At 42.1% G+C, this 24,689-nt stretch overlaps 1 protein-coding gene across 8 annotated transcripts in view; it reads left to right on the forward strand.

The window, feature by feature from the left end:
* Window positions 1-8,635: 8,635 nt before the first annotated feature.
* The window catches only part of LOC105489083 (coiled-coil domain containing 171), a 395,301-nt gene continuing 379,247 nt past the window's right edge, over window positions 8,636-24,689 (forward strand). For 2 of the 8 annotated variants that reach the window (XR_011612600.1, XR_011612601.1), the window contains exons 1-2: window positions 8,636-8,747; window positions 15,387-15,542. Coding sequence is in view for 6 of the 8 variants with exons in the window: in XM_071077821.1 (XP_070933922.1) it covers window positions 15,499-15,542 (44 nt within the window). In the remaining 2 variants the exon portion in view is untranslated. Of the gene's footprint in view, window positions 8,748-8,799; window positions 9,090-9,391; window positions 9,411-15,386; window positions 15,543-24,689 lie in introns of those variants that run through there. The other 6 variants (XM_071077821.1, XM_071077823.1, XM_011753730.3 and 3 more) reach the window with 4 other exon arrangements.

Raw genomic sequence — 24,689 nt, forward strand, 5'->3', positions numbered from 1 at the left:
ATCATCCTCAGCAAACTATCACAAGGACCAAAAAGCAAACACCATATGTTCCCACTTATAAGTGGGAGCTGAACGACAATAACACATGGACACAGGGAGGGGAAAAACACACACTGGGACCTGTCGGGGAGCAGGGGTCAGGGGTCAGAGAGAGCATCAGGACAAATAGCTAATGTATGTGGGGCTTAATACCTAGGTGACGAGTTGATAGATGCAGCAAACCACCATGGCACATGTTTACCTATGTAACAAAGCTGCACGTTCTGTACATATATCCCGAAACCTAACGTAAAATAAAATTAAAAAAAAAAGAAAAAAAAAGGAAGCCACCTTCTTTGCTTATTCATAAGAAGCAGCTCCTCATTTGTTTAAGTTTTATGATGAGACTGCAACAATTCAGTCACATTTTCAGGCATCACTTCTAATTCTAGTCCTCTTGCTATTTCTACCACCTCTGCAGTGATTTCCTCAACTGAAGAATTAAACCTCTGAAAGTCATCTATGATGGTTGGAATCAACTTTTTTCAAACTCCTGTTAATGTTGTTGACATTTTAGCTGGGTGCAGTGACTCATGCCTGTAATCTCAGCATTTTGGTACACTGAAGTGAGAGGATCATTTGAGCCCAGGAGTTTGAGACCAGCCTGGGCAATACATGAGCATTTGTCTCTAAAAAAACTTAAAAAACAATTAGCCAGGTGTGGTAGTGTGGTTTGTTCCTGTAATCGTAGCAACTGAGGAGGCTGAGGAAGGAGGATTGCTTGAGTGCAGGAGTTTTAGGCTGCAGTGAGCCATGATCACGCCAGCACTGCACTCCAGCCTGGGCCACAAAGCAAGATTTTCTCTCTCTCTCTCTCTCACCTTTTTTTTTTTTTTGAGATGGGGTCTCCCTCTGTTGCCCAGGCTGGAGTGCAATGTCATAATCTTGGCTCACTGCAACCTCCACTTCCCAGGATCAAGCCATTCTCTTGCCTCAGCCTCCCAAGTAGCTGGGACTACAGGCATGCACCACAACTGCGGGCTAATTTTTCTATTTTTAGTAGAGACAGGGTTTTACCATGTTGGCCAGGCTGGTCTTAAACTCCTGACCTCAAGTGATCCACCTGCCCCTGCCTCAAGACCCTATCTCTTAAAAAAAAAAAAAAAAAAAAAAAAAAAAAAGCTGACACTTTTTACCTTCTCCCATGAATCACAAATGTTCTCACTGGCATCTAGATTGGTAAAATTTTCCAGAAAGTTTTCAATTTACTTTGCCCTGATCCATCAGAAGAATCACTATCTACGGCAGCATAGTCTTATGAAATTTCTTTCTTTTCTTTTTCTTAATTGATTAATTTATTTTTATTTTTGAGATGGAGTCTCCCTCTGTTGCCCAGGCTGGAGTGCAGTGGTGCCATCTTGGCTCACTGCAAGCTCTGCCTCCTGGGTTCATGCCATTCTCTTGCCTCAGCCTCCTGAGTAGTACAGGCGCCCACCACCATGTCCGGCTAATTTTCTGTATTTTTAGTAGAGATGGGGTTTCCCTGTGTTAGCCAGGATGGTCTCGATCTCCAGACCTCATGATCTGCCTGCCTCGGCCTCCCAAAGTGCTGGGATTACAGGCGTGAGCCACTGCGCCCGGCCTCTCTCTTGCTCTCTTTTTTTTTTTTTAGATGGAGTCTCATTCTGTTTACCAGGCTGGAGTGCAGTAGCACGATCTTGGCTCAGTGACAACTCCGCCTCCCAGGTTCAAGTGATTCTCCTGCCTCAGCATCCTGAGTAGCTGGCATTATAGGCATGCGCCACCATGCCCAGCTACTTTTTGTATTTTTGGTAGAGATGGGGTTTCACCATGTTGGCCAGGATGGTCTCAAACTCCTGACCTCAAGTGATCCACCCACCTTGGCCTCCCAAAGTGTTGAGATTACAAGCATGAGCCACCGCTCCTGGCTGAAATATATTTCTTAAATAATAAGACTTGAAAGTGAAAATTCGGGCCGGGCGCGGTGGCTCACGCCTGTAATCCCAGCTCTCAGGGAGGCAGAGGCGGGAGGATAGCTTGAGCCCAGGAGTTCGAGACCTGCCTGGGTAATATAGCGAGACCCCGTTCTCCACAAAAAGGAAAAAAAAAAAAGACAAAAAAAAAAAAAAAAAAAAAGAAAGTGAAAATTCGGCTGGGCACAGTGGCTCACGCCTGTAATTCTCCTTCGGGAGGCTGAGGCAGGTGGATCACCTGAGGTCAGGAGTTCGAGACCAGCCTGGCCAATATAGCAGAACCCCGTCTCTACAAAAAATACAAAAACTAGTCAGGCATGGTGGCGTGGGCCCATAATCCCAGCTACTCAGGAGGCTGAGGCAGGAGAGTCATTTGAACCCGAGGATGGAGGTTGCAGTGAGCTGAGATCACGCCATTCCACTCCAGCCTGGGCAGAAGAGCGAGACTCCGTCTCCAAAAAAAAAAAAAAAAAGAAAGTCAAAAATCTTCATTGATCCATAGGCTACAGAATGGACGTTGTGTTAGCAGGCATAAAAGCAGTATCAATCTCCTGGTACATAGCTGTCAGAGCTCTTGATTGACCAAGTGAACTGTCAATGAACAATAATATTTTGAAAGTAATCTTTTTTTCTGAGCAGTAGGTCTCTACAGTAGGCTTAAAATACTCTGTAAACACGCCATAAGAGATGTACTGTCATCCAGGCTTTGTTGTTTCATTAATACAGCAGAATAGATTAGCGTACTTTTTCTGTCTTTTTTTTTTTTTTGAGATGGAGTTTCACTCCTGTTGCCCAGCTGGAGTGCAATGGTGCAGTCTTTGCTCACTGCCACCTCCGTCTCCCAGGTTCACGTGATTCTCATGCCTCAGCGTCCCGAGTATCTGAGATTACAGGCATGCACCACCACGCCCGGCTAAATTTGTATTTTTAGTAGAGATGGGGTTTCTCTATGTTGGTCAAGCTGGTCTCGAACTCCTGACCTCAGGTGATCCGCCTGCCTTGGCCTCCCAAAGTGCTGGGATTACAGGCATAAGCCACTGCACCTGACCAGATTAGCCTAATTTTTCAGGGTGCTAGGATTTTTGGAATGGTAAATAAGCATTGGCTTTAACTTAAATTACCAGCTGCATTGGTCCCTAACAAGAGTCAGCCTGTTGGCCGGGCGCGGTGGCTCAAGCCTGTAATCCCAGCACTTTGGGAGGCCGAGACGGGCGGATCACGAGGTCAGGAGATCGAAACCATCCTGGCTAACACGGTGAAACCCCGTCTCTATTAAGAAATACAAAAAACTAGCCGGGCGAGGTGGCGGGCGCCTGTAGTCCCAGCTACTCGGGAGGCTGAGGCCGGAGAATGGCGTGAACCCGGGAGGCGGAGCTTGCAGTGAGCTGAGATCCGGCCACTGCACTCCAGCCTGGGCGACAGAGCGAGACTCCGTCTCAAAAAAAAAAAAAAAAAAAAAAGAGTCAGCCTGTTTTTGTAAACTCTGAAGCCAGGCATTCACTTCACCTCTGTAGGGATCATCTTCCGATAGAAGGCTGTTTTCTGTACATTGGAAATCTGTTGTTTAGCATAGTCATCTTCCTCAGTGATCTTAGCTATATCTTCTGGATAACCTGTTGCAGCTTCTATATCAGCACTCGTTGGTTTACTTTGCACTTGAATGTTACAAAGAAGCCTTCTTTCTTTACAACTCATGAACCAATCTCTGCTGGCTTCCAACTTTTCTTCTGCAGCTTCTTCACCTCTCTCAGCCTTCGCAGAATTTAAGAGAATTTGGGTCTTACTCTGAATTAAGCTTTGGCCTAATTCAGCGAGTGTTGCTGGTTTGATCTTCTACCTAGACACTGCAACTTTCTTCATATCACTAATGAGACTTTCACGTTCTTGTAATTTGTGTGTCCACTGGAGTCTCACCCTGTCACCAAGGCTAGACTCAAACTCCTTGCCTTCCATTTTAGCCTCCCAAAGTGCTGGCATTCTCCTGCCTCAGCATACCAAAGTGCTGGGATTACCGGCTTGAGCCACCACACCTGGCCTCATTTCCTTCAAGAACTTTTCCTTCGCATTTTAACACCTTGGCTACCATTTGGCGCAAGAGGCCTAACTTTCAGCCTGTCTTGGATTTTCACATGCCTTCCTCACTAAGCTTAATCATTTCTAGCTTTCGATTTAAAGTGGGAGAAGTGTGTCATCCTTTCACTTTAACACTAAGAATTAGAAGTCATCGTAATTTGGGGGACACATTCAAACCATAGCAAATGTGAAGCTGCTTAGTATAGTGCTTGGCACATATTATATGTTTAATAATGTTATTTGGCTAAGAGTGGTGGTTCACGCCTATAATCCCAGCACTTTGGGAGGCCAAGGTGGGCGGATCACTTGCGATCAGCCTAGGCAACATAATGAAACCCCGTCCATGAAAATAAAAAATATATAAATTTAAAAAACAAACACAAAATATCTGGATTTAAATATTGTATATTAACCTATGTATCTTAATACTTTTAATACAAGCCCATGCCTACCTCATTACATTTATTCTCAAACATTTTGTGTTTTCTATTGCTAATGTAAGAATGAGAAGGAAGATTAATTGCGAGATCAGAGAAAGCAAGGCTGGAAAGGCCGGTAGGGAGGTTAGGGTCCTTGATTGATAGTAGAAAATTTGGGTTTTATCCGGGGAGTAATTGAGGAGCCACCAAAAGAAATAATCAGTATAGTAACATAATTAGAGTTATGCTTTAGAAGGATTATTTCCGTTTTAGCATGTAGAAGGAGCATAGGACCAGAGCCACTGAGAGCAACAATTAATGGCAAGGCCTTTCAGTTCTACGAATTGATATCAAGGCAGCATGATAATCAGGAACCTGGAGGGGCCGAGCGCAGTGGCTCACGCCTGTAATCCCAACACTTTGGGAGGCGGAGGCGAGCGGATCACGAGGTCAGGAGATAGAGACCACGGTGAAACCCCGTCTCTACTAAAAATACAAAAAATTAGCCAGGCGCGGTGGCGGGTGCCTGTCGTCCCAGGTATTCGGGAGGCTGAGGCAGGAGAATGGCGTGAATCCGGGAGGCGGAGCTTGCAGTGAGGCGCGTTCAAGAACCTTGGGGATGGGGGGTGGGGGGTGGGGGATGGGGGGTGGGAGGTGGCGAGAGGGACAGCATTAGGAAAAACACCTATGTAGATGACGGGTTGATGGGTGCAGCAAACTACCATGGCACATGTATAGCTATGCAACAAACCTGCACGTTCTGCACATGTACCCCAGAACTTAAAGTGTAATTAAAAAAAAAAAATCAAAACCTGGTGTTTAAACCTACTAGGGGAGGTTACAGAAGGGTCAAAAGAATGTGGCTTATCTGGTGCTTTGAAACTCTGAGGCTCACATACGTACAATCAGTTTATTACACTTCCCTAGTTTCATAAAGATACACGTGTTCTTAGGCCTGCTTTTGATTTTTTTCTGTTTTTTTTTTTTGATCCTCTCTTCTTGTATATGCCGGTTTCAAAATGCCGTAGATGTTAATGGTCAACTTCTAAAAATGTCGAGAATTTGCACGGAAGGGGAAGGTGAGCGACTTGCATTGGGCCACAAGGAAGGTCCTGATTACAAGTGTCTCAATAGGAAGCAATAAGGAAACAGACAAATGAAGTTGCTTAGTACTAAGTAGGCACAGAAAGAAGACATGAGGTTTAGAGAAAAAGTAGGAATCCTGCATGCAGGAAGTGAGAACTTGAGAGAGAAAGACGTAAAAAAAATGTTTAGGGCTTTTCTTGCCTGGGTGTCTAGGAGATTAGAAGTTTTATAAACAGGTAGAAGAGTAGTTTAGAGGATTCCCAGGAGAAGTTAGAAAGATAATTAAAATTTAGTTATATTAAATTAAGTATTGCCAGAAATTAGAGCAGCACTGTTCAAACAGGAGTTAAAAATTCAAAACTAGAGCTCAGGAGAGGTCAGAGATGGATATAAAGAGTTGAATATTGGGGATATGGGGTTCATACTTGCAGGAATGGATGACATCACTGAGGATGCTTACCTGGTGCAAATGATGGGACGGTTGAGGGCAGAAACTGAGGAAATATCACTTTGAGGGGCAGGAAGGAAAGAATGGTTTCCTGAGCAGCAGCAGAAAGTTTAGAGAGTTGGAGAAACTACGGAGTGTAGAGTCTCACCTATGCTGGAGAGGCATCTGAGGATCAACATATGTCAGCAAAGTCAAGGGGTCTGAGATTTGGCAATGAGGTTACTACTGACTTTGGAAGTTCTTGGCAGAGTGGTGGGAATGAATGAATCTAATCGTATCTCAAAAGGATTGGTAGAAAGAAGGTAGAATGAAGTGATGTTGAGGCCAAAAGATAAACTGGTAGGAGAACAATCTCTTTATATAGCTTTTCTCAAGTAGGAGTAGCATGTTAAGCAAACAAAGGACAACAAAGAATTGACCTTATATCTACTGGAAAAACAGAAAATCTCCACACATTTTGAAATGGTCTGATTTATTGTGTAATTATTATATTTTTTCTGCTTAAAACTCATTAGCTTCATTGCTTGATAAACTCCTAAGTATGATATAGAAATTCCTCTGTGATCTGGGTTCTGCATATTTCTCTAGTCTCATCGCTCACACCTCCTTTGCACACACAGCTTTTTCCAGCTTTTCAAATGTCTTGTGCTGGTTCTTGTGCTCGTGTTTGCAGCTTCTGGGTCTTCCTTCCAGTTCCCTGTTAGCTTCTTAAATCTTTAACTGTCTTCTCAAACTAAACTCAAAGTTCTTTTCTATGAGTAATTTTTGGGTGCTCAGGGTTGACATCAACATTCCCCTGTATTTCTATCACCTAGCTCCATGTTGGGTACACAGTCTGTATTCTATAAATGCTGAGTGAGCAAATAAATGAAAATGCATGTCTTCACATCACATCCATTTTTCATTTCAAAAACATACAATATAGTACACAGCATTTATTCTTGCCATATAATATTCATTTTTGTGATTTTGTTAAAACACAAATAATTTTTTTTTTTTTTTTTTTGAGATGGAGTCTGGTCCAGTCACCCAGGCTGGAGTGCAGTGGCGCCATCTCGGCTCACTGCAAGCTCCGCCTCCAGGGTTCATGCCATTCCCCTGCCTCAGCCTCCCGAGTAGCTGGGACTCCAGGCGCCCGCCACCACGCCCGTCTAATTTTTTGTATTTTTACTAGAGATGGGGTTTCACCATGTTAGCCAGGATGGTCTCGGTCTCCTGACCTCGTGATCCGCCCACCTCGGCCTCCCAAAGTGCTGGGATTACAGGCGTGAGCCACCGCGCCCGGCCAACACAAATAAAATTTTAAGCAGCTCCAGCTACTCAGGAGGCTGAGGCAGGAGGATGGCTTGAGCCTTGGAGGTCGAGGCTGCAGTGAGGCGTGATTGTGCCCCTGTACTCCAGCCTGGGCAACAGAGCACAACCCTGTTTCCAAAAAAAAAAAAAAAAAAAAAAAAAAGAGAAAGAAAAAAAAAGAAAATTTAAAAATATTATTTAAAGCTTGTAACATAAAAGTTCTAATCTCATTAGTCTGTTGTAATTTTCCATTTCATTTCTAAACGTTACAGCGGGCTATTTTTTTCCCTTTATTTCCTTTGGAGCAATTATCCTCTTTATGACTCTAGTAAAAAGAATCAGGGACAGGCCTCCGGTTTAGATCTAAATGACTAAAATCAAACCAATTAAGGTTTCAGTGTTACAAGAATCAAGGAGGTTTTAATCTCAATTTGTGTTTGCATTTATGACCGTTGGCTCTCCCAAGGGAGAGAGGAGAAACGATGGCCCCCACACCTGGTTTCAGGTTGATTACAATAAACAAGGAACCAGTTTAGTATACAAGGCTCGTTTTGCATTAAACACATTTTTGTGCAGAGGAGGTGGTGGTAGTGAAGATAAAATCTTTAATCAAATCCCGCCAATTTGCATTGTTCTCTGGGGGAATAGGCTTTCAAAAGTTAAGGAACAAAAGAGGATTTGGTTTTCCAGTCTCCCTTAGGCGGCAGCAGATTATGAAGCAGCCACCGGGAGAAACCCAAGTATAAATTATCAAGAGGACGGTGCGTGCGTACGTACGTGTGTGTGTGTGTGAGAGAGAGAAAGCGAGAGAAGCGAGGAAAGAGATAGGGAACACACATGCTAAGGCTCCGAGGCGTTTTCCACGATGTGCCTGGTTATGTAATGTTGATAATGAAACGCGCTGCAACAGCATCAATGCATTCTTCCGACCCTGCACACCACCCCAAGCTGGGATACAATGGGGACGGGAGGAGGGGACACGAAGCCCTGTGCAGGCAGACAGCTGTCCAGACAGAGGTAAACCAGGCAGCTGGGCAGAACCCGAGCCCAGAGAATTTCTGCTCAGGCTTCGAGACCAGCCCACCGTTGCTGTGGCTCTAAAGATGGGCAGAAGAACCAGTTTCAAAAAGCAGGATCTGGGATCCGATCCTGTTTTTATTCAGCAGGCAGGGAGAAGGGGTTAGAAGCCGGAAATCTGCATTTCCACTCGGCTCTGGCGACTGAGACAGGAAAGCGTGCACCTCACGCTGAACAGCCACAGCAGCGCGTGGGCAGTGCGCACCCTCGCGCGGGGACGCGGAGTTCCTGGAGCGGGAGCGCGGAGCTCCTGGAGCGGGAGCGCGTGCGGTCTCGAGCCCGCCGCTCCCCAGCAACGGCGCATGCGCCCGTTCGTCCCTCAGCGAAGGCGCGCTGCTTGGCGGGCGGGCTCTTCCAATCCGAGCCAGCGTTCTCGGAGTACGTATCCCGGAGCTGCAGGCTGAGGGCTGCGGGAGGCGGGAGGAAGAAGTGGGGCCGGGCTTGAGTTGGGTTGACCTGTGAAAGTCTGGGAAGGTCTGCGAGAGAAGCCGAGTGTTTTCAGCTCCGGAAGTGGCAGTTGTAAACTTCACCTCCCGGGGGCTCGTCCCCTCTTGTACCCCTTTGCTCTTTGTCCCCCTCCTCCCGGGTCCTAGAGTCCGTCGTGTTCCTACAGTTTTTGCTCTTATCCCCGTGGGCTGCCTGAGCCTCCTTCTATCCCTGAGACTTCGAGCGGCTCTTGGGGTCTTGGGTGTGCAGCATGGATCACGCGAGACCCCTGAGGTAACCGCACGGTGTGGGGGTTCGAGGCGGACGACCTGGGAGGGAGGTGTTGAGAGGGTTGTAGGGGCCCCTGAGTGAGTTTGGGGCGGCCCTGGGACTTTTGGCGTCGCCTTGGGGCACGCCTCCAGCTCCTTGGGCTGGGTCTCCCCGCCCACCTGGAGGAAGATCTGCGTGGAGCATCCTAGCCGGAGATCGCTGCCGCTGTACCAGAGCGCCGGATAGGGACCAGAGGGGAGGCAGAGGACCGAGACTTGGAGCTGCTTAGGTTTACTGCTGCGGAGCGCTTTCCTTCTCTAGAATCAGTAATCCCCTCGAGGATAGGTACCACGTCTTTCTGCCCCCTCTCCCCTTTTTAAATGCCGGCCACACACTAGACACTCTACAAGTGTTTGCTAAACGAGAATGAGTTGTGCTAGACTGTCACCTGCAGCTTCTGCCTATCCTCCAAGTCTCAGAGTCTGAGAGACTTAGACGTAGAATCTGAGTCAGCTGTGCGTTTTCCCGAAGCTGTAAATTTTCTGCAGAAATGGAGCTTTTTGAATTTTTTTATTCCATTATGATATTGATCCTAGGAAAATACGTATTTCATGTATACATTTTATGTAAATAAGATAAATAGGTCTTTATTAGAAAGAGTTGGTGTCCAGCTCTTTTGAATACATGACATACCGATGTTTTATGGTTTTCATAATATTGGAGAAAAGAACATACGCTTTTGTCACTTGTTTTGTTTAACAGCTAGTGCCTACTCTCAACAAAACAATGGTAGAGCAGAAGATGAACATGGTTTTTCATAAAATGCAGAGGAAACAAAGGCTGTGCAAGCTGCTAAGAGGAAAGATGAAGGGCATAGTCTTAGTTTGTAGCGTTCTATATTAATCTTGGCTCAGCCATGCGTCCCCGCAGGCAAATCACCTAACCTTCCTAGGTGTTAGGTTCCTTATCTGTCAGATAAGGAGGATGGACTTAGTCTCTAAAGTCTCATTTGATTCTAAAACGTTTTGGTTGTCTCAGTCCCTTGGTCTTGGTCTCGTTTTGATGTTAAGAACCAAACTTTCCCTTTAAAGGTTCATTATGTAACTATACTGAAAAACACTTCCAACACAGGTGTGGTTACTAATGAAGACAGCATTGCATAGTGAAAGAGGATGGACTTAGCCAGATGTGGATTTGAATTCTCATTCTCTGGCTGTTTTTTTTTTTTTTTTTTTGAGATGGAGTCTCGCTCTGTCCTCCAGGCTGGAGTGCAGTGGCGGGATCGGGGCTCACTGCGAGTTCCGCCTCCCAGGTTCACGCCATGCTCCTGCCTCAGCCTCCCGAGTAACTGGGACTACAGGCGCCCGCCACCATGCCCGGCTAATTTTTTGTATTTTTAGTAGAGGCGGGGTTTCACCGTGTTAGCCAGGAGGGTCTTGATCTCCTGACCTCGTGATCCGCCCGTCTTGGCCTCCCGAAGTGCTGGGATTACAGGCGTGAGCCACCGCGCCCGGCCTCCTGCTGAATATTTTTACACGAATTACTCAACATCTCCAAGCCTCAGTTTTCTTATCTGTGAAATGTGCATAATCTTACAGAGGTGAAGGGATTAAATGAAATAAGGAATGCTGATCTCAGTATCTGGCATATAGTAAGTGGCTCAATAATAGGAGTTTCCATCTTTTCATCCACCCATCCGTCATTTTTCCTCTGATCTGAGCAGACACACTAAAAGCTGAGTACATTTGGGATGACCAACTGAAGGACTCAGATGTGAGGTAGAAAAATTTTTTACCAGTAGTGGCTCCGAAATCTCAAGTAGATTCGCCTTTCTGGCGGGCACCTCCTCTCAGGATGTCCGGATCACTGATCCCTTGACCTCAATTACCCTTTAATCTATTTTAAAAAATGCTTCTCATTGGTGAATGATATACATAATATCCCATCATCTATTTTAGTAGGAATGGTGAGATTAGTTCAATTCCACTATCAAAAAAAGATTACTCTATTAATACATTAACATAAAAAGCTAATTTGAACCTTGCCTTTCTTTATCTATCACTGCTACAGGATGGCCTGGTTTTGGTCCAGACCTGTGAAGGTGCTATTTGGATTGAGAATCGACTGAAGGTCTGAGTAATCTTTTGTTCAGAAGACCATGGCTTGTCAGTTTGGATATGGGGAAAAATGATATTTTTAAGAAATCTCTAGCAAAGAGCAGAAATACTTCCCTGACAAGTGAGGTCTTACATGCTTCCCTGGATGGGATGAAGTGTGTCTTGAGGGCCAATAGCAAGGCACACAGCAGAGCTCTGTAGTCAGTTAACTTGGGTGTAAATCCTGACCCTCTCACTAGAGATGTGAGAGATGTGACTTTGGGCAAGTGATTGAATATCTGTAAGCCCTGGTTTCCTCATGTATAAAGTGTGGATATTAGCATTATCTTCCCCTTGGGGTCGGTGTAAAGTGAAATGAAATAATATGTAGAAAGTTTTTAGTATAATGCCTGGAGAAGGGACTTTTGTGACAGTTGGAATGATGACAGCAGGGAATGACTTTGTGTCATACAGTTTGTTCACAAATAATGATCAATTGAATATTTTCAAATGGAAAGTAATATTTATAGTTAAATATTGAAGAAGAGAAAGGCTGATTTTGATTGCATGTCATAAGGAATTTTTAATTACTCACATAGTTTGGCCAAATTGTGTATTTTAACTTTGTGGAAGTTTCAAGTAAAGCCAAAAATAAATACTCTTTAAGGGCACTGCAGTTCTTTAACTTAGCTTCATATTCCATTTACATTTTCATTACTGTACTGTAACTCCCTACTTGACTGTCCTCATCATTCCTTGCCTTTTCACCTGGTGGAAGAAGAGGAAGGAGGTTTTACTGCACCTTCTCTGCCGTGCTCAATTGCATGGGAATCCTATCATAGTTCAAATTGAGCCACTGACCATATCAACTTTGGTCCTTCATTGATTTAGTCTTCCTAGAACACAGAGAGAGGTAAATCCTCTTTCTCTATGTTATCAGGAGCTGATGTCAGCAAGGAAGATGAAGTAAATTAAAAAAAAAAAAAGAAGACTTAATAAAAGACACACAGGCAGAGCTGGTGTGGAAACCCATTTTCCTGTCTTACCTGTCTGTTACTCAACTTTTTTTCACCTTAGGTTCAAGATGCTGCCTGCAATTGTTTGCCATGTGGCCTCTTCCATAGGCAGTTCACAGCATGACACTTTGCTTTTTTTTTTTTTTTTTTTGAGATGGGGTCTCACTCTGTAGCCCAGGCTGGAGTGCAGTGGTGCAATCTCGGCTCATTGCAATCTCTGCCTCCTGGGTTCAAGTGATTCTCCTACCTCAGCCTCCCGAGTAGTTGGGATTACAGGTGCTCGCCACCACGCCTGGCTAATTTTCTTTATTTTTAGTAGAGACGGGGTTTCACCATCTGAGCCAGGCTGGTCTTGAACTCCTGACCTCGTGATCCACCCACCTCGGCCTCCCTAAGTGCTGGGATTACAGGCGTGAGCCACTGTGCCCGGCCTGACACTTTGCTTCTTTAAGGCCAGCAGGAGATTGTCATTCAGTCTGCTAAGATAAAAGTCTTATATAATGTAATCATAGGAATGGCATCCCTTCATCTTTGCTGTATTCTACTGGTTATATATCAATGAGCTAGAAGTAGATGAAACTTGCTTCTGAGCTATGGAAGATGCTATTTCTCTAGAGGACCATTCAGATATGAAGATGTTAGATGCCAAAATAATGCACTGAAGTATGATGATTAACTTTATTGAACAACTTTATTAAAAGTTTGATAACTTCTTCTTCCCACACTTCTCTGCCCAATATACAAAAACATGATTAGGGCCCTAACTATCTGAAATTATTTTCCTAAGAGATAAATAGAGGTCTGTTTATGCCTGTTGTGCCACCTGTGTGTGTGTGTATTTAAACTTTTCAACAAAACAGGAATATTTCATGTACGTGCTTTTGTGCTTTGGACATTACTCTTAAATACAGAAGGGTCCATTCCTTCTAGGTTCTAACTCTTACTTTCATTCCGAAGGAAGTTTCCCTGGGGTCTGACCTTTAGGAGCATGGTGATAAGGTGACAAGATTTTGGGACAGTATTTGAAGAGCTTGATAGAGATTCCTTGGTGCCCCCCACTTAATAGCTGAATGGCTTTGGGCAAGACAGTTGAGCCTCTCTGAATCAGATGAGTTTTCTTAAAAAGGGAGGATAATAACCCTCAGGTAAGGTAACTTACAATTCAGCTTTATGTGTTATCAGTGGCCTTGTAGAAAGAACTTAGACTTCAGTGTCAGAGAGTTATGAGTTGGAATCTTGGTTCTGTAAGTCTGCGACTTTTTCAAGTTACTACTTTTTTGTTTGTTTGTTTTTGAGACGGAGTTTCACTCTTGTTGCCCAGGCTGGAGTGCAATGGTGCGATCTTGGCTGACTGCAACCTCCGCCTCCCAGGTTCAAGTGATTCTCCCGCCTCAGCCTCCTGAGTAGCTGGAATTACAGGCATGTGCCACCACGCCTGGCTGATTTTGTATTTTTAGTAGAGACGGGTTTTCTCCATGTTGGTCAGGCTGGTTTAGAACTCCCAGCCTCAGGTGATCTGCCTGCCTCAGCCTCCCAAAGTGCTGGGATTACAGGCGTGAGCCACCACACCTGGCTCAAATTACTTTTAATCTCAGTCTTGGTTTTCTTGGTAGAAAAATGGGATAATCCTTACATTGCAGTGTTGTAAGGATCACAATTCTATATATAAAATACCAAGTACAGTGCTTGACGCTGTAGTAGGTGCTCAGTAGATGAATGATGGTGAATTCATTTGTCTACCACTATTTCCCACCTAGTCTTTCAGGTCCCTAGAGAGATGGGATCTCCCCATTCCCACATCATCTTGGCCAAAATTCCAGCCTCTGTCCTAGGTCAGACTGTTCAATCAGCCACGTGAATCACTGTTGTAAAGATCTTTTGGATCTATATGTAGGAGCTGTTAGTCAGTTCTCAGCACTGAGATACAGTCTCCATCTCAGTCTGCTTATTTGTTTTATAGTTCCTTTTTTTTCGTTGATCTCCTTGAGGTCTAGATATCTCCATACACCTACAATTTCACTTTTCAATTATTTATTACAGCTTTCCCCTAGACTGAATCACCCCAAGTATCACTCACTCCCTTCCTTTATCAGGGATCATTGTATTTTTTCAGAGAGTTCTGTGTTTAGTAATATAAATGGGTGGTGGCTGGGCACTGAATATGTGCTGAATATATTACTGGATTTTAAATATATGAGATTGATACAGTTATTCCCTTTATATGGTTGAGGAAACAGGCCCAAAGAGTTTTAAGTAGCTTGCCCAAAGGCCACATACTTGTAAGATATTTATTAGAGTCTTAAGATCTTTCTGAGTCCAAAGCTTACGGTCTTTCTTAGGATTGCGAACTTCCACTAGGGACACCAGGAGACCCTCTTGGCATATTTGTATTTGTGTGTATTTGGGCTTAATTATTGTTATTTCTCTGTTTAAAATGTTTACCCAGAGACTCCTAACACTGTGGTAAAGTAACTTACTTTGGCTCTGTATAATTTCAAATATCTCCTGTAGAAGAAGGTTCCAAAAGGTAGGCCAGAGTAAGTGACAGATACTCTTCACTTCCCTTCTTCCTCTTTGATTGCTTGGGAGAAGGACTTTGAAAGTTATCATGTGATCTTTTGGTTGGGAGTACCTTGGCATCTTTGATGTCTCATTTATGAAAAAGGCTTTGGGGACCCAAAAATGTCCCTGGACTTCATTTTCTTTCAAACTGAATTTTATGCCCTAGAGATAGGGCATTGCATATTCTTTTTATGTTTTCAAGAATAAGTTTTTACTATTTAGATAATTTGTTTTTCATTTGAGAAAATAATCTAATAGTTTCATCATTACTTCTTTCTTATAATAAGGAACACCTTTTTAACATTTTGTCATTGTTGTTTTCAATCCTTTTTATTTTAAAATTGTTATTAGACAAAAATATTTTTTAGAGATGGTTTCACTATGTTGCCCAGGCTGGCCTCGAACCCTGGGCTCAGGTAATCCTCTTGCCTCAGCCTCCCAAGTAGCTAGGACCACAGGGGCATACCATGATTCCAGCTTCCAATCCTTTTTGAAAGAAATATAGTAAAACATTATAGCTTTTTGGAATACCAGTATTCATGTGTGTTATACAATAATTTAAAAAATACAAATAAGCCAAAAAACAAGAAAAATCTCCAATACTATCAGGACTCAAACTGCTATTGTATCATTTACTATTTTAACAGACCTTAGATCATCTAACCTGTAAGCCACAGACAACTTGGACAATTTTAATCACCAAGAAAGAAATATGTCATTAAGAAACAGCAGGATATTTTGAAAGAGTTGGAAAACATCATGAATTTGAATACTTTAAGTAATGGCACTGGTGATACCCAAAGGTAAGCCTCTAGTCTCTCCTTTTAGTTGAAGAACGTTTTTAGTTGCAAGGATCAGGGAGAAGTCAGTGGTTGGTAGAGCTAATTGTAAGAATTCTCATGGGATGGTAAGGGGAGTAGAAATTCTGTGGGACTGAAGGAGCATGAATGAAGCCTCATAAGAATTGGAACTGAATCTAGAGACTTTATGGGGATTTTGTGCTCCTTTATTAATTTGGACCACAAAAGTCCGTGTGTCTGAACTTCCTCCTGTTACTAGAGACTTCCTTGTTCTTTTCCACTACTCTAAATCTTTCCATTGTATTTTTTCTTATTTACAATTCTGTTTTGTTTTCTTTAACCTCTGTGGCTTTAATTCCTCTTTCTTCATTGGCCCAGCTCTAATTCATGGCTACTGTTTAAGCATTCATTTAGTCTTAGCTCCCGTGGCTGTTTCACTTCCTTACTTGGTATCTCTCAGTTTACCCTCCGAGAAGTAACACCTAATTGCTGTTGCTCATCTTTTTTGTACCATTGATTTCTGCCTTTGGGTGTGGCGCCTACCTTTAGTTCATTCACCTTTGGTGGGTGGAGTCTATAATATAAAACTGGACCAAGTAGGGTAGTGCCACTGTCTCCTAAGTGTGCTTTACAAAGAAATAAGTACTGAAATTAAAAGTAAATGTTTAGAAACTTTTATAGTCATGTAACAGAGTAATAATCTGTTTGCTGAATCTAAGAATAAAACATTTGGGGTTGTATTCTGTTTTTAAAATTTCTTTAAAAATAATGCATTAAATATATTTTACAAAATCATCATGGGGTGGGGTGAAGATAGTCCCTCCTCATATTTAGTTTGAGAAGGACTGATCTAGACTGCCTTTTCAGCGAGGACATGTGGGTGGGACAAGTACCAAGACTAACACGTAATTTACCCATAAATTTGCTACACAAATGTTTTCCACTTAGCTTTTGAAGCTACTCACCCCCTAATTTTTTTTTTTTTTTTTGAGACAGAGTCTTGCTCTATCGCCCAAGTTGGAGTGCAGTGGCGTGATCTTGGTTCACTGCAACCTCCGCCTCCCAAGTTCAAGTGGTTCTCCTGCCTCAGCCTCTTAAGTAGCTGGGATTACAGGTGCCTGCCACCACGCCTGGCTAATTTTAAATATGTATTTAAAAATTAGAATATTTCACCTTATTTAGTATCCTGCTTTTTCAATTTTGGGGAAACTTCTTGCCACATCAATATATCATAATTTTAAAATTTTTATGAAGTGGGGTCTTGTTATGTTGCTCAGGCTGTCTGAAAACTCCTGGCCTCAGGCAGTCCTCCTGCATCAGCCTCCCAAGTAACTGGAACTGTAGGCATGCACCATTGCCCCAGCTTGTCATAATTTTTAATGGCTAAATTACTTTTTATAATTCTAGAATTTGGATACAGTTATTTAAAATCTACTAATCTACTTTGTTTCTGTAGATTTGCCTTTTCTGAACAATTCATATAATTGGAATCACATAATATATGGTCTTTTGTGGCTTCTTTTACAGGGCATATTCCTGAGGTTTGTCAAGTTGTAGCATGTAGCAGCACTTCGTTTCTTTTTGTTGCTGATAGTATTCCATTGTGTGGATATGCCACATTATGCCCATATACCAGTTGACAGACATTTGAGTTGTTTCCACTTTTTGGGTACTATGAATAATGCTGCTGTGCACATTTGCATATGTCTTTGTGTTGACATATGTTTTTGTTTCCCTTGCGTAGATTCTTAGGAGCAGCAATGCTGTATTATATAGTAAATTTATGTTAAAATTTTCAAGAAACTGCCAAATTGTGTTCTCAAGTGGCCTGGATCATTTTATATTATCACTAGCAATAGTTGAGGGTTTCAGTTTCTCCATATCCTGACCAATACTGGTTTTTATCTGACTTTTTCAATTTAGCCATTTTGGTGAGTGTGAAGTTGTATGTTATTGAGGTTATAATTTGAATTTTCCTGATGATTAATGATGTTGAACATCTTTGCATGTGCTTTTTGGTCATTCATATATCTTCATTGGTGAAATGTCTCTTCAGATCTTTTGTTTATTTTTAAATTGTGTTATTTATTTTCATGTTATTGAGCTTTAAGAGTTTTTGTATATTTGGAATGCAAGTCCTTTATCAGATATCTTATTTGCTGGCCTGGTGCAGTAACTCATGCCTGTAATCCTGGCACTTTGGGAGGCTGAGGTGGGTGGATTGCTTGAGCCCAGGAGTTTGAGACCAGCCTGGCCAACATGGCAAAACCCCATCTCTACAAAAAAATATGAAAATTAGCTGGGCATGGTGGTGTGCCTGTGTGGTCCCAGCTACTCCAGAGGCTGAGGCATGAGAATCATTTGAACCTGGGAGGTGGAGATTGCAGTGAGCTGAGATCCTGCCACTGTACTTGAGCCAGGGTGACAGAGCGAGACTTTGTCTCAACAACAACAACAAAAAAGATATATGATATGCAAACATTTTTCTCCTGTTTAGTGGCTTGACTTTTCATTTTCTTAATAACGTCTATGGAAATGCACAAAGTTTTTAACTTTGATGAAGTTCAGTTTATCAGTTCTTTTCCTGTAGGAGTTGTGCTTTTGGTTTTGTATATAAGAAATCTCTGACTAACTTAAGGTCATGAAGATTTTTCTTCTATGTTTTCTTCTAGAAGTTTTATAATTTTAGCTCTTATATTTAGTGCTCTATTTTAAGTTACTTTTTGTGTATGGTATGAGGTCAGGGTCTAAATTTGTCTCTTCGCATGTGGATAGACAGTTGTTCCAGCAGCAGCGTTGTTGATAAGACTCACCTTTCCCTATTGAATTGCCTTGGTACTTCTGTTGAAAATTACTTAACCATGTGTAAGTATAGGTTTATTTCTTTTTTTTTTTTTTTTTTTTTGAGACGGAGTCTCGCTCTGTCGCCCAGGCTGGAGTGCAGTGGCCGGATCTCAGCTCACTGCAAGCTCCGCCTCCCGGGTTCACGCCATTCTCCTGCCTCAGCCTCTGGAGTAGCTGGGACTACAGGCGCCCGCCACCTCGCCCGGCTAGTTTTTTGTATTTTTAGTAGAGACGGGGTTTCACCATGTTAGCCAGGATGGTCTCGATCTCCTGACCTTGTGATCCGCCCGTCTCGGCCTCCCAAAGTGCTGGGATTACAGGCTTGAGCCACCGCGCCCGGCCTAGTATAGGTTTATTTCTAAGTCTTAACTCTGATATATTGATCTACATGTCTGTTCTTTTTTTTTTTTTTTTTTTTTTTGAGGTGGAGTCTCACTTTGTCTCAAGGCTGGAGTGCAGTGGCGTGATCTCACTGCAACCTCTGCCCTCCGGGTTCAAGTGGTTCTCCTGCCTCAGTCTCCCGTGTAGCTGGGACTACAGGTGCCTGCCACTGAGCTCAGCTAATTTTTGTATTTTTAGTAGAGATGGGGTTTCACCATCTTGGGCAGGCTGGTCTTGAACTCCTGACCTCATGATCCACTGGCCTTTGCCTTCCACAGTGCTGGGATTACAGGTGTACATGTCTGTTGTTAATCCAAAACCACATTGTCTTGATTACTGTAGCTTTATAGTAAGTTTTGAAATTAGGAAGCAAACGTTTTCCCATTTGTTGTTCTTCAAGATTGTTTTGGCTATTTTGAATTCTTTGCCTTTCCAAATTTTAGGATTAGCTTTTCAGTTTCTGCAAAAATGTCTGTTGGGGTTTTAATAGGGATTATATTGACTATGTAGAGTGATTTGGGGAGAATTGCCATTTTAATAATGTTGAGTTTTCCTTACATGAATGTGAATATGGAGTGTCTTTCCATTTGTTTAGCTTTTCAACTTCTTTCAACATTTTGTATTTTTCAGTGTAAAAATCTTTCACTTTTTTTTTTTTTTGAGACAAGATCTTGCTCTGTTGCCCAGGCTAGAGTGCAGTGGCATGATACTGGCTCACTGTGGCCTCAAACTCCTGAGTTCAAGTGATCCTCCTGCCTCAGCCTCCTGAGTAGCCAGGACTACAGGCATGTGCCACCATGCCTGGCCAATTTTTTTTATTTTTGTCGAGACAAGATCTTGCTATGTTTCTCAGGCTGGTCTTGAACTCCTGGCCTCAAATGATCCTCCTACCTTGGCTTCCCAAAGTGCTGGGATCAGGCATGAGCCACCATCCCTGGCCTTGCATTTCTTTTGTTAAATTTATTTTATTCTTTTTGATGCTGTTATAAATGGGATTGTTTTCTTGATTGTTCATTGCTAGTATATAGAAGTATAATTGATTTTTGTGTATTGATCTTGTATTCTGTGACCTTGCTGAAATTGATTTTAGTTCTAGTCTGTTTTTTCTTTTTTTTTTTTTTTTTTTTTGAGATGAAGTCTCGCTCTGTCGCCCAGGCTGGAGTACAGTGGCCGGATCTCAGCTCACTGCAAACTCCACCTCCCGGGTTTACGCCATTCTCCTGCCTCAGCCTCCCGCGTAGCTGGGACTACAGGCGCCCGCCACCTCGCCCGGCTAGTTTTTTGTATTTTTAGTAGAGACGGGGTTTCATGGTGTTAGCCAGGATGGTCTCGATCTCCTGACCTCGTGATCCGCCCATCTCGGCCTCCTAAAGTGCTGGGATTACAGGCTTGAGCCACCGCGCCCGGCCTTAGTCTGTTTTTTCTTAGTGGATTTCTAGGATTTTCTTTCAGAATCATGTCCTTTGTAATTAAAGACAGTTTTACTTCTTCTTTTCCAGTATGCATGCCTTTTATTTCTTTTGTGTTGCATGATTGCACCATCTACATCTCTAGTACATCTTGACTAGAAGTTTTAATAGCAGATTTCTTTTTCTTATTTCAGATCTTACAGGAAGCGTTTAGTGTTTCACTGTTAAGTATGATGCCAGCTGTAGGCTATTTGTAGATGTCCTTTTTCAAGTGTGGAAATTTTCTTGTAGTTTGTTAATAGTTTTTATCATGAATAGGTGTCAGATTTTGTCAAATGCTTTTTCTGCATCCATTGAGATGATCGTGTAGTTTTTGTTTTCTAATTAATTAATTAATTAACTAATTTTAGAGACAGGGTCTTGCTCTGTCACCCAGACTTGATTACAGTGGTCTGGTCATCCCTCACTGCAACCTCAAACTCCTGGGCTTAAGTGGTTGGCCTCAGCCTTCTGAGTAGCTGGAACTATAGGCACTTAGCCTTGAACTCCTGGCCTCAAGCTATCCTCCTGCCTTGACCTCCCAAAGTGCTGGGATTACAGACATGAGCCATCATACCTAGCCTCTTTATTTTGTTAAAATTGTGTATTACATCAATTAATTTTCAGATGTTATACCAATTTTATATTTTTGAGATACATCCTGCTTAGTCATGTTGTATAATCTTTTTAAGATGTTGCTGGATTTGGTTTGCCCGATTTTTTTTTTTTTTGAGATGAAGTCTTACTCTGTCACCCAGGCCAGTGTACAGTGGTGATCATAGCTCACTGCAGCCTTGAACTCCTGTGCTCAAGTGATCCCCCCACCTCAGCCTCCCAAGTAGCTGGGATTACAGGCAGATGCCATCATGCCCAGCTACTTGGTTTGCTAATGTTTTGTTGAGGATTTTTCCATCTGTATTCATGAGGGATATTAATCTGTTTTCCCCTCTTGTGATAACTTAGTCTGGTTTTGGTATTCGAGTAATGCCAGGTTCATAGAATGGGTTGGGAAGTGTTTTCTCCTGTTATGTAAAGATTGGTATTATTTTTTCTTTACATGTTTGGTAGAATTTGCCAGTGAAGCTATCTGTGCTTGGGCTTTCTCTGTGGTTAGATAATACAATATCCTTATCTGTTAAAGATCTATCCAGATTTTTTATTTCCTTTGAGTTAGTTTCAGTAATTTGTGTTTTTCTAGGAATTCATCCATTTGATCTGAATTGTTTAATTTGTTGGTATACTGTTATACAGAGTATTCCCTTATAATCCTTCTAGATGGTAATGATGTTTCCTTCTTCATTATTTTCATAATATGAGTTTTTTCTTTTTTTTCTTTGTTAATCTGTCCAAAGGTTTATTAACTTTATTGCTCTTTTCAAAGAACCAAATTTTGGTTTCATTGATTATCTCAGTTTTATTTTAGTCTTATTTTAAAAATTAAAGTTATATATGCACATTATTTAAATAATCCATTGTGCTATAAAGTTTATTTAGTGTCATTACAGAAAACGGCAGTACTAATTTCTTTGAGGCAAATCCACTTTCTAGATTCCTAAAAACAATCATTTTTTCAACTTTCTGAGGTGGTATTTTTCATCTCTTAAAAATTTTTTTTCATGTTGTTAATTGATTTTTTTAGTTTTAAGTGTTATCTACTGATGTCCTGGTACAGAGGATCATAATTTAGTTCTCATTCCTGCCTGCTTCCCTTTCTGTTCTCTTCATTTAGTGATATTATAATCTTAGATTAGTTATTCAATGTTTACATTATTGTAGTTATGAAAACTTTAAGTTGAGCCCATGTAGTAGTATTCAGTGACATTTTTTACTTTCTTTTACAATTTATTTTGCTTGGATTAATAATTACCTGCTTTCTTATTTGGTTTGTTTACTTAGTTTCTATGAACTTACCAGGAATTCAACTTCATGCTCCAAACAAATTACATAAATCTCTCTCAACATGTTTTTTGTCTTCTTCTTCTTCTTGTTCTTCTTCTCCGCTCCTTTTCCTTCTCCTCCTTCTTCTTCCTTTTTTAAAGACAGCATTTTGTTCTGTCACCCAGGCTGTAATGCAGTGGCATAATCATGGCTCACTGCAATCTTAACCTCCTGGGCTCAAGTAATCCTCCTGCTTTGGCCTCCCAAAGTGCTGGGATTACAGGTGTGAGCCACTGCACCTGGCATGTTTTCATCTTCTTAAATAAATCACTCCTGGAGGCTTTGACCAGTCCTGCTAGAACAGATTTCCCTTTAAGTGCTTTGCTGCACATGTGTCATCTTAGTATTTCCTCCCATCACTATCCTGGAAATCCCTCTGCTGTTTTCTTGTGTTGAGTACCCAACTTCTAGAATCCCGTGTCTTTCTCTTTCTCATTTTGGTGGAGTAAATGTTCCATTAGCCTCCTGAGAAAGTTCATGGGAGATAAATATTTTGAGACCTGGCAGATCTGAAATTGTCTTTCTTATAGTCTTGTCTTTGGATGGTGATTTGTTGGGTATAAAATTCTAAGTTAGAAATGATTTTTCCCTTGGAATTTTGTCAGGCATTGCATCATTATTTCCTAATTTCCAGTGTTTTTGTTGAGAAATGATGTCAGACTTTTTAAAAAAACTTTTATTTTAGGTTCAGGGGTACATGTGCAGGTTTGTTATATAGGCAAACTCGTGCTATGGGGATCTGTTGTACAGATTATTCCATCCATCACCCAGGTACTAAGCCTAGTACCCAGTAGTTATTTTTCTGCTCCTCTTCCTTTTTTTTTTTTTCCCTCTGCTCCTCTTCCTTCCCACACCCTTTACTCTTAAGTAGTCCATTATTTTTTTCTTTGTGTCCATGAGTTATCATTTAGTTCCCATTTATAAGTGAGAACATGTGGTATTTGGTTTTCCTTTCCTGGGTTAGTTTGCTAAGGATAATGGCCTCTAGCTCCATTCATGTTCCCACAAAAGACATGATCTCATTATTTTTTATGACTGCGTAGTATCCTATGGTGTGTATGTACCACATTTTCTTTATCCAGTCTGTCACTGATGGGCAGTTAGGTTGATTCTATGCCTTTGCTATTGTGGATAGTGCTGCAGTGGACATTTGTATGCATGTGTCTTTATGGTAGAATGATTTATTTTCCTCTGGGTGTATACCTAGTAATGGGGTTGCTGGGTTGAATAGTAGTTCTGTTTTAAGCTCTCTGAGGAATCACCATGTTGCTTTCCAGAATGGTTGAACTAATTTACATTCTCTATCATTAGTATATAAGTGTTCCCTTTTTTCCTGCAACCTTGCCCCCATCTATTATTTTTTGACTTTTTTTTTTTTTTTTTTTGAGATGGAGTCTCGCTCTTTCGCCCAGACTGGAGTGTAGTGGTGTGATCTCAGCTCACTGCAACCTCCTCCTCCCAGGTTCAAGCAGTTCTTCTTGCCTCAGCCTCCCGAGTAGCTGGGATTATAGGCGCCCGCCACAACGTCCAGCTAATTTTTGTATTTTTTAGTAGAGACAGGGTTTTGCCATATTGGCCAGGCTGGTCTTAAACTCCTGACCTCAGGTGATCTATCCGCCTCGGCCTCTCGAAGTGGTGGGATTCCAGGCATGAGCCACTGCGCCTGGCCTTATTTTTTGACTTTTTAATAATAGCCATTCTGACTAGTGTGGGATGGTATCTCATTGTGGTTTTGATTTGCATTTCTCTAATGATCACTGATACTGAACTTTGTTTCATATGCTTGTTGGCTGCATGTATGTCTTCTCTTGAAAAGTATCTTTTTATGTCCTTTGCCTACTTTTGAATTTTTTTTTCTCATAAATTTAAGTTGCTTATAGATGCTGGATATTAGACCTTTGTCAGGTGTATAATTTGCGAATATTTGTTTCCCATTCTCTAGGACGTCTGTTTACACCGTTGATAGTTTTTTGGCCGTGAAGAAGGTCTTAAGTTTAATTAGATCCCATTTGTCAGTTTTTGCTTTTGTTGTGATTGCTTGAGGCATCTTTGTCATGACATCTTTGCGTGTTCCTATGTCCAGGGTGGTATTGCCTAGGTTGTCTTTCAGGGATTTTTAATTTTTAAATTTTTTTTTTTGTGACGGAGTCTTGCTCTGTCTCCCAGGCTGGAGTGCATTGGTGCTATCTCAGCTTACTGCAAGCTCTGCCTCGCGGGTTCATGCCATTCTCCTGCCTCAGCCTCCCAAGTAGCTGGGACTACAGGCGTCCACCACCGCGCTCAGCTAATTTTTGTATTTTTTTTTTTTTTTTGAGACGGAGTCTCGCTGTGTCTCCCAGGCTGGAGTGCAGTGGCGTGATCTCGGCTCACTGCAAGCTCCGCCTCCCGGGTTTACGCCATTCTCCCGCCTCAGCCTCCCAAGTAGCTGAGACTACAGGCGCCCGCCACCACGCCCGGCTAGTTTTTTGTATTTTTAGTAGAGACGGGGTTTCACCATGTTAGCCAGGATAGTCTCGATCTCCTGACCTCGTGATCCACC

Source organism: Macaca nemestrina, chromosome 14, assembly GCF_043159975.1.
Source record: "Macaca nemestrina isolate mMacNem1 chromosome 14, mMacNem.hap1, whole genome shotgun sequence".
Classification (NCBI taxonomy): Eukaryota; Metazoa; Chordata; class Mammalia; order Primates; family Cercopithecidae; genus Macaca; species Macaca nemestrina.